At 27.4% G+C, this 15,304-nt stretch overlaps 1 protein-coding gene across 1 annotated transcript in view; it reads right to left on the reverse strand.

Moving 5' to 3' along the window:
• LOC111621949 overlaps positions 1–15,304 on the reverse strand; it is a 91,092-nt gene that overhangs the window by 19,825 nt on the left and 55,963 nt on the right. The window contains exons 6-9 of the mRNA XM_023364209.1: positions 14,475–14,584; positions 13,686–13,788; positions 7,102–7,188; positions 6,939–7,029 (exon numbers count right to left, since the gene is read on the reverse strand). Of these exons, the coding sequence (XP_023219977.1) occupies positions 6,939–7,029; positions 7,102–7,188; positions 13,686–13,788; positions 14,475–14,584 (391 nt within the window). The remainder of the gene's footprint in view (positions 1–6,938; positions 7,030–7,101; positions 7,189–13,685; positions 13,789–14,474; positions 14,585–15,304) is intronic.

The raw sequence follows: 15,304 nt of genomic DNA on the forward strand, positions 1-15,304 counted from the left end.
TTTTTATCAAATTTAATTAATCGTTCTAAAGTTGTAGTGCACGGATTTGACTTCGGTAAAGTTATTTAAAGCTACTTTCTGATGTCAAAAATGACCTCCAATAGTTTTTAAATTTTTTTAATTAATATATTTTATTTTATATAAATTTAATTAATTGGGGGGTCGGAAATCGCAATTAAAATCTTAATTTTTAAAAAATATTTAAAAATATACGTGTCGGTCATATTCACCCTACTTTAAACCCTTGTCCTCCCGAGACATATATGAGAATGTCCCGGGAAATCTGACTCCAGCTGTGTAAACAATGACTCATCGGTGTTAAATTTCACAGAAAGGGGAGACAAAGGAAAATAAAATTTGAAGCTTTTTCTTCAAAATTAACGCATTTCTTTTGTTTTTTTTTTCAGTTTTAAGTATTTTTTATGCTTAATTACATTATAATTAAAAACAGGTGGGTGTTAAGAGGTTAATTATCAGCAAGTAACTAAATAGTCGTGTCTTTAGGATCATCGAAGGGACAAAGTCCTTCCTCTCACGTAGATCTGTGAAAAAAAATCACTAATATGTTATAACAATAATAGGGTAAATGGGGTCGCCAGATAAATTTCTTGTTTCTACTGATTGTTTTTGGATTCTCCTTCTGTCTCAGTTAACTATAAACTTTCCCACACTTCAAAAATTGAATTGTGGGAAATTATGATATGCTAGGCCAGGGGTTGGCAGTTTGTCAAGTGAGAAGAGCCAAATTGTCATGGAAACAGGATAAGAAAAGTTCCAGAGCCACATATATATACCAGAGAGACACCCCCTAGNAAGCAAGACAGGCAGCTATAAAAAAACAGTAATAATAATAATAATAATAATATATATATATATATATATATATAAATAATGCAATGTACATAGAAAACATAATTTTTATATACTATAAATCTATGTGCATAAATATTATTCAGAATTTTCTAGTGTTTTGAAAATTAAAAAAGTTATTTCTATCATGAAATTAAAGATATTTCATCTGATATAAGTGGGATCATATAAGCATCTAATAATTATATAATATCTGAAAATTTTGTAAAATTTCAGAAATTGAGTGTAGAAATGTGGTTTGTTTGGAAAAATGTATATATGAAAAATACTATATATTGTTGGTTGGTGATCAAAAACTTATCTCCAATCTGAGTCTACAACACATTAAAGCAAAAATGCAGTTTTAAGTTAATTTTTATATATTGCCAAAACCTTGTAAGTGGTGTATACCTTTTAAGCATTCTCTCTGACTTGTCAAAAATGCTCAACCTTGTACTCAAAATTTTATTCCCTTGTAAAAACGTTTTTTAGCTCTCCTGTAAAATTTTAGGAAATGCAAATATGAGGTTTTGATCACCAATTGAAGATACACCTATACAGTATTATCCACATATTAATAATATATAAATTAGTTTAATTAAAACATTTATTGTGTGTAAATTTTAGAATACTGACCTATGATCTTTTGATCCTTAAAATATTTTGCCATTTTCTAATGAAATTGGCCCCATGAAATTATGTAAATTAAGTTGCACCTATAGAGCTCTTTTCTAATGAATCTGACCACCACAGAATTATTTAAATTAGGATTAAAATCATCATTATTTTAGTAATAATATGACTTGACTTTTGCCCTTTTGTTATCATCGTTAACACTGGTCGATTTAGTATTGTTTAATTGCTCCTCCAGCTGTACAGTTTCTTCTAATTTGTCCACATATAGCTGGTAAAGCCTATTAAAAAGATCACCCAAGGCATTTAGGCTGTAGAGAGCTTTAATTTTTAATTTATTGTTAAAGTTTCTGGATTCTAGAATGGAGTTCCTGATATGTAATTACAGCTCTCCCTTAATAGTCCAACAGGTATGGGACCAAAGGGGTGTTGGATTACCAAAAGTGTCCAGATTACCGAAAATAATTACATATTTTGCATTGTTTTGCTAGCAGTAGCTTATATTCCCTACTCCAACTGTTCGAACAGAACTGCTCACAGAAAACACACGAAATGTGTGTCATCGTGTAAGAATTGGATGGGGAGATTCACGTCGCGACATGCTTCTGTGCAAGCAGACACGTAACAGGGACGGGTACCTTGACGAGAAGTGCGTCGAACTACTGAGCATGTCGGATTAAAAAACGTTGGACTATCAAGGGAGAGCTGTATTCTAATTTTTATTACTAGAATATTTTTTTAAAATCTTCCTAAAATAAATCATGGCATTCCAATGTTTCATTTATCATTAAGTAAATACTGGTCTGTTATTTTACTCTGTAATCATTTAACAAGTTAATATGCAAATCACAGAGAAAAAAAAAAATTGATTAATCATATTAATACATAAATACACTAAGTGCCTCTTATTGTTTTTGCAGATATTGTTATCAGTTTTCTAATATTATCAAACTGAACATGTTCCAAACATTTAAATTAACTAACGTTACATTATTGTAATTGGAAATTTGCTTATATCTCCACATTATTAACAATAGGTGTGAGGATCCAGGGATTGTTTTTCTAAATTTTTAACAAAGCCAAACCACGGTTTTATACTTAATTAATTAATTAATTAAAACGTCCGGTCCCGAGATAACTCGGGCATGTTACATAGCGTTACGAAAAATTCGGTAGTTAAGGCCACTTTTGACAAATTTTTTTTTTTGAATTTTTGGAATGTTTTTTAAGTCCCCAAATTTTTTCAAAATTTTTTGCCCGCGCAAAAAAATTTTATCGCGATTTTAATGAGCCTTTGATAAGGCTCGATTAAGGCTTAATTGTTTTTTAATGGGAGTTTTTTATCAAATTTATTTCATGGTTCCTAAGTTGTAGTGCATGGATTTGACTCCGGTAAAGTTATTTAAAGCTGCTTTCTGATGTCAAAAATGACCTCCAATAGTTTTTAAATTTTTTTAATTAATATATTTTATTTTATATAAATTTAATTAATTGGGGGGTCGGAAATCGCAATTAAAATCTTAATTTTTAAAAAATATTTAAAAATATACGTGTCGGTCATATTCACCCTACTTTAAACCCTTGTCCTCCCGAGACATATATGAGAATGTCCCGGGAAATCTGACTCCAGCTGTGTAAACAATGACTCATCGGTGTTAAATTTCACAGAAAGGGGAGACAAAGGAAAATAAAATTTGAAGCTTTTTCTTCAAAATTAACGCATTTCTTTTGTTTTTTTTTTCAGTTTTAAGTATTTTTTATGCTTAATTACATTATAATTAAAAACAGGTGGGTGTTAAGAGGTTAATTATCAGCAAGTAACTAAATAGTCGTGTCTTTAGGATCATCGAAGGGACAAAGTCCTTCCTCTCACGTAGATCTGTGAAAAAAAATCACTAATATGTTATAACAATAATAGGGTAAATGGGGTCGCCAGATAAATTTCTTGTTTCTACTGATTGTTTTTGGATTCTCCTTCTGTCTCAGTTAACTATAAACTTTCCCACACTTCAAAAATTGAATTGTGGGAAATTATGATATGCTAGGCCAGGGGTTGGCAGTTTGTCAAGTGAGAAGAGCCAAATTGTCATGGAAACAGGATAAGAAAAGTTCCAGAGCCACATATATATACCAGAGAGACACCCCCTAGTGCGCATTACAGGCATTCCATGACAATAATAAATTCCTATTACAAATATACTGAATTATTTATATTGTTATTGGCTATTGGCCAAATGAATAATAATAATAATTTATACTGTTAATGTAAATAATAATTTATATTGTTAATTTAAATGTGGGAAATACGACACACAACAAAGGCACCTCTAGTGGCTGTTTCTGGCATAATGTTACACAGATGGACGTTGGACAGACGGACACATGTTCAATGGGTTATATATATAGATATGCTTCAAATGCTACCACCCGCATGCGACTCATATTGATCAAGTGAGTGTGGTCATGTGTGGATGGGCTAAAGAGTGGTAGAGAGTATGCCGTACGAGTTGAAGTTTGTTCGGCTGCTCTATCTCATAAACTCATAAGTTATAAGGCTGCTTGAGATGAGGTGAAATTGGAGTTTATGTCTGAAGAGCCGCTCCTGCCGACCCGTGCTAGGCGATTTTGTTTAACTTTTATCGTCCAGCAATGACACCTTTGACGTGTCATCACTGCCAAACAAATACCAATATAACATGAGCATATCAGATCTTCGGGGTGATCGTACTAAAGTTCTCGAGGGTAACCATTAATTTTGTAAAGTTGTGCCTAAGCCTATCAACATCTTCCCTGTCCTCTTTGCAAGTCATCAGAATTTTCCATGAACACTGAGGTATGATAATTGATTGGTCTATATACGCTCTCTCTCTCTCGGTCAGAAATAGTTAAATGATAGGAATAATGCTTTCTTATGATTTATACTAGATTGAGGAATTGTATTCCTCTTGGCTAGATTTGTATTTGTAATCTTTTTGTTTTTATTAAAATTTGTTAAATTTTTATCAATGGTTGATCTTTCTATGATAACACGGATGTTTTATCAATGACCTCACTAAACCCTCCCACTATAGCCTTCCTATTTTAAATAGCCATCAGTGACAAAGTGAGCAATCTTCACCAGATTGTTGCCATTAAAAGAGGTTTAGAGATTGGTGCTCTATCCTGGTTTCTCACATAGGTTTGAATTTATTTAGACAGTAAATAGCAGCCAACTGACAAAAAAGATAACAGTTTTAAACCATGTTGTTTCAATGAAAACATTAGCACAACAGTCAGAATCAATTTAAATGAAATCATTCAATCATATAAAATATTTTCACTTAATATGTTAAATTTGTTTTAATCTTCCACTCAATACTATATAATTAAAGTAATGAACTTTAAATTTTGATCGCTGGCACTTGTTACTTTATTTATAGGCTATCTGTTTGCCTTTGTTGAAAACTTAATTTTCATTATTGTTTAATCAAAGTAGAGTACTGTACTGTATCTCTTAGCATAATGAAAAAGGCATATAAGAAATAAGATTTGTTCCTCAAAGATAAACTTATGCTAAGTTGCCAAAGTCATTCACTTCATTATCATGTTCATTAAATTTAGTACTTCACTATAATATCATAAAATTTATTTACAAGAATATCATTTTAGAATGTTAAAATCCAACATTTTTTAATATAATAGTTTTTATTATAATAATCATCAAAATATTCCATACTTTTGTTCAACTCTTATTTTTTTAAAATACTGTAACTTTGTAATTTATCCAAATATCTCTATGATGTTTGGTATGTAAATACTCCAATATGTCTATTATATTTGCCAATTATTAAAAGTTCAATAATATTTTTGTGAGTTTGATTATGTAAGGATCAAGATAATTTTTCTGCAGCAATTACAAAATATTTCTTACTTTTGTTCAGTAGTAGTAATAGAAAAATCTTTCACAAATCTGGCAATGCTGTTTGCAAAATATGAGTGTTTGTGTGTTATATTTATTTATTTATTTATTTTATAAAGATTTAAAATAAAAAGCAGACAGAAATAAAAAAATGCAAAATAAATCAAAAGTTCAGAAATTCCTCAAGGTAGTCTCAAGTCTCAATCATAATCTTGATGGCCAGATAGCTAAAGTGGTTAAGGCAGCAGCCTACTGCTCTGGGGACTCAGGATCAAGTCTGGGATAAGCAACTCAGGAATTTTTGTGGACAGTTTTCCCTAGAGAAGTTGAGTTCTCTTCCTTACCACCAGCTGCCCCATTGTTGGCCTGATTATGAAAAAAATGGCCCTTTTAGTGCAACAGGACAAAAAAAGAAAATATGTATATACAAACTTTAAGTGAAATATTATGCATATTTATAGTACATTTTCTAAATATTTAGTTGATTTATTTCTGTTTAAGATAACATGTTTTCATATAATAATGGTTCATTTTGTGCACATTTGAAACATCATGAAAATTATTGTCACAAAGAATAATAATTTGGTAATTATAATTAAAGAGGATATGAATTTTAATTAGTTACAGGTATACCTTGCCTTACGTCAGTAATTTGTTCCAGGAGAGGTGACTTAAGTTGAATTTACTTGTCATTAGGCTAAACCATTCCCAGTTCTGTATTTTATTTATAAATGCATTTTCAATAATATATGATTAATAAGAATCTATTTTAAGCTTACAAATAAATTTTAGTTTTTAATATAGTACAAAAAAACAGTAATCTAAATTTACAAATACATGTATGTACATACTTGTAAATACATGTTTACAATTTGGCGATGTTTATAGTACATCGCGGACTCTATTTGTGAATGTGGTTTGCTCTAAGACATTATAAAATAAAATGATTTTGTAAGGTTAAATAACAAATACAGTTATTAAAATTATTTTGCAATAGTAGAAAATAAATTAATTTGTGTTAAATTTACCAATATCGAGTGGCGCTGACTACAATACCAAACAGCAGATATTGGAACTACCAATATCTTAAAGACCTCTTAAAGACCGCTAAATAAGAAGGCAACACAGTCACAGATGTTTTCATATTTTGTTCTCTACAATTTATGATGATTATATTAACATTTACTGTAAATATATGTATTTTAATATGATTTTATGTACTTTTAATACTTTTCTAGTGATATTATGACTTAAATATTTGTGGACAGATGTAAAGTCAAATAAAATGACTTAAACTTGATTTTTATTTTTCCATATATATTTTTTTTTGACAAACAACATATAATCAACAACGACTTAACCTGAGATATACTTGTAATTGTTTTTACTAAATATATGAAATTTTGATATATGAGTCTAATTAAATGTAACTAAAGTAGACAAAAATATTTTATTTGAACTTTGTTAAAAATATATGGATTTTTCATAGTTTCAACATATTATAGACACCAAAGTCCAATTATTAATTCCAGTTTATTCTTCTTATATTAAAACTTACCATCTCTTACAGGCCAACTCTCATCCTGGAAACATTCCAACAAAGTACTGAGTAAACGGGGAACATGAGGTCTTACAGAATCTTGCTTTATCTGTAGAATATAAAACATATACATAATTATTATCAAAATTAAAGTTAATTATTTAAATAATTTTGAATTTACCTTTGAAGCTAATTCTGCAATGCATGCACAAGCAGCTTCTCTAACAGCATGATTATTTGCTTTAGTTTGAGAAACATAATACTCGACCTGTAGATGACAAAAATTCATTAACATTAAATTTTAATATGTGTACATTAAATACAATATATAGAATGATCACATCATAACAACAAAATAAAAAATTATTTAAATGGCAAGAAACAAAAAAATTTATAACATTCAAATAAAGTACAGCCAAAATTATTTATAACTAGATATCTTTTTTAGGAAAACAAAACCGAGCTCCATGGCATAGGTTTTTCTGTTTCAGCTTAACACAAAAACATAAATGTGGTGACATGCTTCTAATGTTCTGTCTAAAGCTGTTTAAAACCAGCAGGTTCAGGGAAGTATATGTATGTCATTGTCATAACCGAGAAAAATGTCAAGAAATGTTTAAGACACCCATATATTTGCCAGTGGCCTACCAACTCCAGCAACTGGTTAAAACATGCACATGTGCAGCCACAGGCTGTGCATGTTAAATGCTCATTGTAAAGATCAAAATAAAAAAATTGTTGTAGAGATCAATGTAAACTGAAAGCAATCAGAAACTTGATTGACATGTAGCTTGTGACCAGCTTCCAACTGAAAATTGGCCAATAAATTTTACAAGGCAAAATTTGATCTTGAACATCTCAATCTCAGCCCATAGATGGAATTTTGAAATTCTGGCTTTGTCATGACATTGGCCTTGCCAAGTTGTATCTATTTGCAAAAAATCATGTTTAGTGGTTGTGCAGTTGCTTTAAACTTCGATCACAGACAAAACACTTTCTGATTTATGCAGAGCTTTGCTCAAAAAATTCATTTCAATAAAAATAAATGAATAAAGTTAACTTTATTATTATTATTCTAGTGTTTGCTTCTTAACAATATTGACAATCATACTGATGATCTAATTAGAACAATCTTTCAAATTATACTAGTGATTTTTTAATTGCCTAAGATAGCAGTATACTCAGATAACAATTTTACATAAAATTTTATTTTTTAAAAATCTTGTTTCACAGAATTATGTAAAAATAGGAGAATGACATTTCTAATTTTTGTTATTAATTATTAAATAATATTGTTAAATCTGACAAAATTCCTGGTTCCATCTTTTATATTTTGTATGGATAACATCTTTTTTTGTTTTCATTTGCAATATCACATTAAGATTAAATCTACACTTATCTGACAGCATAGAATTTATAATCAGACAAGTATGAATAAATAAAGTTTATTTCAATAGTATTCGTTTCAAAGGTGTTTGCCATCACTATCAGGTACATTTATTTTGCTTAACTATCATTTAAGAGTAAATTTTAGATTTGATGATTTGTTTAAGATCATTGAATTGCAGATACTTATTATTTTATCTTAGTATACTTTTTTCTTTTTTTATTGAATTTTTTATTTTTATTATTTTTTATTGAATTATTTTATTAAATCAAAGCTCTTTCATCTAATTTGTGAAGTTTAAAAAATTTCATTTAATATTTTTCATGATTCCATACTTTTGTTCAACTCTTACCTTGTTTAAAATACTGTAACTTTGTAATTTATGCAAATGCCTCTATGATGTTTGGTATGTAAATACTCTAATATGTCTATTATATCTACCAACTATTAAAAGATCGATAATATTTTTTACTTTATGAATTTCATTATTTTTTCTGCAGATAAAAATATACCAAATTTTTCTGTAACATATGTACTGTCCAGTATCTTCTGATATTTATTTAGAAACATTTCAAACAATTCCATCTTTGCTATGTCTTTTTCTCCCGATATGTAATATTTGCAAATTGCATTTTGCATTCTAACAATGAGATGATTGCATGCTATTTATAGTGTTCTGTTCTTTAACAGATAAAAAAAAATCTCTTATTAAAGTTGAAAAGTTTTACTTTATCACTGTAAATACATTAAAATAAATTTTAAAATATTGAAAACTATAGATTAAATTGAAAGCAAACAATAAAAATTAATTTTTATAAATGAATTTGCTGTTACCTGATCTAAAACTAGCAGAAAATGCCATCCTATGATAGCTTGAAACTTTTTCGGGTAAAAATGTTACACAAGTGTAAATTTACATACAAAAGTTAATTTAGAGGTATCAAAGTACCATGTATAAAAAAGTGATTTGTCTGAAAGTTGAGATGAGATGATTGCATTATATACCTGTAATATTATTATATGTTTGTTTTATGAGTATATTTGAATAAAAAAGTGTATTGAAAATTTTGAAAGCATACACAACGAGAAAACACTTTATACTTTAACAACATTTATTCATATCTAATTTTTACAAATGCATTGACTCAGTGATACACATCAGCTAAAACACATATAAAAATAAAGATTTAAAAATGTACATTTATATTTTAGTAAAATTTAATACCAATATATCAATTTATTGTATGCTGATTGAACAATATATCAACATAAATACAAAGTTAAAACATTCATGTACAGTATACAAGCCACTAGTGGTTTATATACTGTATAATACATGATTTGAATGGTTATAAAATTGATGATTTAGTGTCACGTCAACTTCTCAAAATATTATGCATTATTACTGTATAACTACCAAATTAACATTACTTTATCACATCCAATTTTGTATCCTTATTGACAATTCAGACAATATTAGTATCAAAATAAACGTAGTTAGATCTATAAATTGTAAAAAAAAAGTATACGTAAACAATGCCATTACGTACTTTCATCATTATTAACAGTGATAATTTCAAAATGATGTTTTATTGCGAATGTGTAATCGTAAATAGTGATTGCTTCCTATAAATGCTGTCCTATAAGGAAGCAGGTGATTAATTATAAAAGATGTTATTCCGTATCTCAGACAACTAAAAACCATTATTATTATTATTTATTANAAAAAAAAAACTGTATAGATTTTTATGGATATAAATAAATTAAGGTTAGAAATCAATTAATATATAATCTAAACAACTGTTTTTTTAAAGTTAAATTTGAGTATATTTATCAATAAAAAAGGGATATTCTCGTATAAAGATGTAGGCTATAAAAGAAAGCGTTGTTAAGAGAATTTCGAGAGTTAAAGGATGCAGAAAATGCGAATTTTTCCGCATGAAAAACAATTTCGGCATATATATATATTTTTTCCCCTTTTTTTTCTGTGTTTAACAATTTCTTTTAAATTAAGAGAAAAACTGAAAACAAAATTAATAAAACTTATTTCATATAAAATAGCTTTACCATTCTATGATATATCTAACAATTTATTTTAAATCAGAAAATACTGTCAAAACAGAACTTTCATTCTAGAAAAATGTAAAAAAATTGTTTGTTGCCATGCAGTGTTACCTTTTCAAGATCATATAAAATTACATGCTTTGAATTTTCTTTTAATAAGGTCATTTTGATTAACATTAATAACGTAACTATTAAAAAAAAGAAACAAAAATCATGAAAATTATTACATGATTAACAATCTTAAGCTGAGTGGTATATTTTGCAAGTTATGCTATAACAATGTTTAGAAAAAATGAATTACTTATGACTCAGCCAAACAGAAGTGTGTTTTTGATATATCTTTAAATGTAAGCATAATGCTTACACTCTTTCATTTAAAAATGTAATAAAAATTACTATTGTGAGAATCCAAGGACTGTTTTTTTTTTTTTTTTTAAATTTTTAAAGAAAATGCATTTTAGAAACCCTACTTTCCCCTATCAGTTCCCATAGAGTAAAATAGTGGAAACTATTGGATGTTAACTTAATTGTCAGCAAATAACTAAAGAATTCATGCCACTAAGGTCATCGAAGTGACAAAGTCCTCCTTCACATCAACCCACAAAATTATTGCAAATATGTGAGAAAGTTAACACTTAACTTGGTATAAGGAGGAAATCTAAAAACAATCAAAGGAAATATGAAACCTTCATTTAGTTTTCATCAGCCAGCTATGACACCTTTGATGTGTCATTACTACCGAACAAACGGTCATCTGGTGGAACATGGTGATCAGATTCCCACACTAAATACACATAACAATAACACACCCAACATTTGGGGCGGACATCTCTAGAGGCCATGAATTACAGCTCATCCTGCCATATTGAAGGCGGACAAGTTCAGAAACAATGGACATAAACTACTTCTGTCTCACCATATACTAACTGAACAATTTCTGAGTGGCCAGTTTGCCACCCTCTGTGCACATAGAAGACTCTGCACTAGATACCAACTTTACTTTGATTCAACTCAAAGACATCAGCTCATCAGACATTCAATTAAGGTGTATACACTCTCTCTCAATCAGTATGGACTTATATAGGGTCCCCTGTTATCGTTTGGGACCAAACTTAGATTTAGTATAACTGATCATTAATTTAGTCTTAGCCTTAATCATAGTACCAAACATTATGTAACCTATGCTTGTCCACATTTTGGTGTATGTTTATTGTATGCTTGTAGTTAGCTCATTAACTTAAATTGCTATTTTGTTGTTAACTTGATCCCATGTGAACTTATTTCGGCACATAAAGACACCCTATTGACTTACCCATTGTGCTCCCCACTTGAAATTCAAAATGCCTCCTAGTAGCCCATAAAATCTGCTGAATTTATCGGATTGACGTCGAAAGGATCTTGCAATCCTGACAACAATTCATAGATTACACCTTCCAGTGACAATTGAGTGGTCTTTACCAGGTCGATGCAGATCCAAGGTGGTTTAAACTAATATTAATCAACCCCCCGGCTTCTCACAATATTATCTAACAGCAATATATATGATATAATGAAAAAATTATTTTATAGTAATTTTATATAGTAAAGCTGATATTTACATAACTAAACTAATTTTATTAGTTTAAGTATATAGATGCCAACTTTAAATTATTAAAAACTGATTCAGATTGTCTTTACCAGAGCAGAATTGCATTACCAGAACTAAAATTATAATAGTGGAACTTTATTCATATATGATATCAATAAGAACATCAGTTTTAATAATCAATTAATACTCTAAATTAAAAATGTTTTAAAATGTATTATAAATGCTGTTTGAAATAACCTAATTAAATACTATTTTCAGAAGTTCTTGTTAATTATGTACTGTCGAGTGCAAAATGGTTTTCCTCATTGTGACGTGACGTACATATGTACAGTACACACCTGATCTATGTAAATGTATATATAATTAGCAGGTTTATATAATAATAAAAATGTAATAATTAATTAATTGTCATTACATTTTTATTAATGAAATGATGTTAATAGTGTTTGAATATTATATCTGGTAATTTTTATATTTGATTTCAAAGTTTAAAGTATAATTTTATTTATTTATTCCTTTTATATGAATTGAAAAGATTTTGAAGAATTGTTTATTAGTAATATATTAGGAGGCACCAGGTAGGGCTGCAAAGTGGAGCCCTCTAGAAATTTTGGATAAACTTAACTAAATTCCTGAATAAAAAAGTTTTTGATTAGAAGATATAATTTATTCTTTTGAAGAATGTACTTATGTGTGACAAATTCTCAGCATTAAATAGAAAAGTAAGATGGCAGTTTCCAGACATTGTGTGGTGATATCTATATAATTAGAATGAAGGATGGGAGAGATACACAATAAATCACTTATTAGGCTGAATTTAGCATAGCCCAGAGAACATTTCAAAGTGGTCCCTATATATCTGTATATATTTTATAACATTTCAAATTTTGACAAACTGATATCATTTTAAACTTAATTTTTTTAAATTTAAGTATATAAACATGTTTTAATTTTAGTAATAATTAATTGAATTACATTTTTATAATTTGTTTTATTAAAGTAAAACAAAAACTTTTGCATATTATTATGAATAGTTTTTATCAAATGTTCAATGATTTGTAATGAAGTGCTTAAAAATTAATAATGTGAAATATTAATTGTATGCTGTTAAATTAAAGTCTTTCTGATTATAAAATCAGAGTCCTTGCTCTCCCATAAGAAAGTCCTATGAGCCATCACTGTAGTACATTTAATGTTTTCTAAATTTGTATGCTTTAATTTTTTAAAATTTTTATAAACTAAAAATATGGTAAAAAATGTTTGTTGTTTTTTCAATTAAATATTTTACTGGTCACTTAAAGGTTTTTGTGAGTCTATTATATAAACTAAAAAATATATTTTTTTGCCTATAAAAACAAATTATGTTTCAAAATTCTATGTAATTTTTTTTGTAAATTTTATAATTGATTTGTTTACTGTTAATAGATTAAGTGAAGCAGGCTTTGATAAAAAATATTTCTTATAATTAACTTTAATTTGGTATCTTCAACTAATTACCTTTTATTTAATGTTTTATATAGTTCAGAATGATACTAAGTTTTGCAGCCTTTTTCAAATAATAGTAATATATCAAGACTATATTAAAAATAATAATTTTTTTGATTGTAATGTAATTGTAAATCAAACCTAAAGCAAAAATAGTTTATTTCAAAATGAAAATATTATAATATTTATGATAAAATATTGCAGATAAGAATTTTTTGTTTTTATTATAATGTAAACTTACAACAGGATTTATGTATTTTTGTACTAATTCTCTTCCTTCAGTTTTTGCAATTCTTCTCCATGTTTCTTGAGAATATATTCTGACACCATCTGCTACATAGTATCTATTAAAAAAAATAACATTGTAATTCATACAATTTTCAGTTCATATTATGTAATAAACTTAAACTATACATGTAAAATATAAATTTAATCAAAAATATATAGCAGTTATTTTATCAGCATCTATTTTAGTCAAACTAATACATGTTCTAAAAAAATAATACGAATTATTTGAGGCAGTAGTAATATTAAAATCATATTTTAAAAACTGTCTTTAAATGTCATAAATATGCATAATTAAACATAGTTAATAAAACATGCTTTTTTTGTCAAGCATTTACATTTAATTTTAATATAAATGCAAAGAAAAATAATATAAATTATCATTTAATTATATACTGTACATATATAATTAAGTTAATTATAATTTAAATACATTGATAAATAAGTATAATTTAAATAAATACACTGAAAAGTTTATCCTTAGAGGACCATAAGGGGTTTTATTATGGTCCACCAAGTTTGGATCAAAATAATAGTCCAAATTTAGTGGGCCTTTAATCTAACAAGGCCCCTCCCAAACTTATTTTAAACTGTATAGTATATATTATTTTTACAAACTCAGATGACTTTTAAAAAATAGAATTGCAAACTGAATGTAGGTTTGGATTAGAGAGATTGCATTGTATTCAATTAAATTTCTAAAATTAAATATTTTATAATTATTTAAGATTTCAAATAAAATTACCTATTTAGACACATTCTTGGTAATAATACAGGATAAAACACCTCTCTTTCTTCTTCATTATTAAAGGAAAGAAGGAATTTTCTTGCAGCTTCAGATGAAGCTAATCGTACCTTTAAAATAAATATGCAAATAAATATATATTTTATATAGTAATAATTAGAATTCATATAAATTTAATTTAATTTCAGCTACAAGTAATTTATTTTTATTTATACAATTAAACAAATATATACTATAAATTATTTCTGTTTATCAATGAAATATACAATAATATAAACAAGACTATAATAAACATTTTCACTCTAACTTTATTTCTTTCTGCATGTCCAAGTTGTTCCACATATCTTTGTGTCAAGAACAATAAAATATGCACTTTAGTTAGAGATTTTCTATTAGAGATATATGCAATTATATTTAGATTTTCATTTATAACTTTTTGACTAATTGAAGTTAGTTTATATTGATTAATTACTTAATTATCATAATCATAATCAATTTATTAGCAAAAGGGAAATATTTCCCTGTTACAGGGGGTGATACATAAAAATGAAATTAATTAACAATTTTAGTTTACAAAAGTATTATATTGATGATAAAACAATCATAATTTAACAGAACCATACAGTCATTTTGCCTTATAGCTTATAGACATGAACAGAATAAGTAAAAAATACCATAATAGGATATTTAAGTTTTATAATGATTTTTATTTATTAATATTAACATTTAATTTTTTTTAAAACTTTTCTGTGATTTTAACAAAATAATTATAAATTTTATATAGATCCTTTTTATTGAGAAAGTTTAAATTTATTTTGAGTTCAAGAGGT

This window comes from Centruroides sculpturatus, unplaced genomic scaffold, assembly GCF_000671375.1.
Source record: "Centruroides sculpturatus isolate CEXI.00-Female unplaced genomic scaffold, Cexi_2.0 scaffold31, whole genome shotgun sequence".
NCBI classification, from domain to species: Eukaryota; Metazoa; Arthropoda; class Arachnida; order Scorpiones; family Buthidae; genus Centruroides; species Centruroides sculpturatus.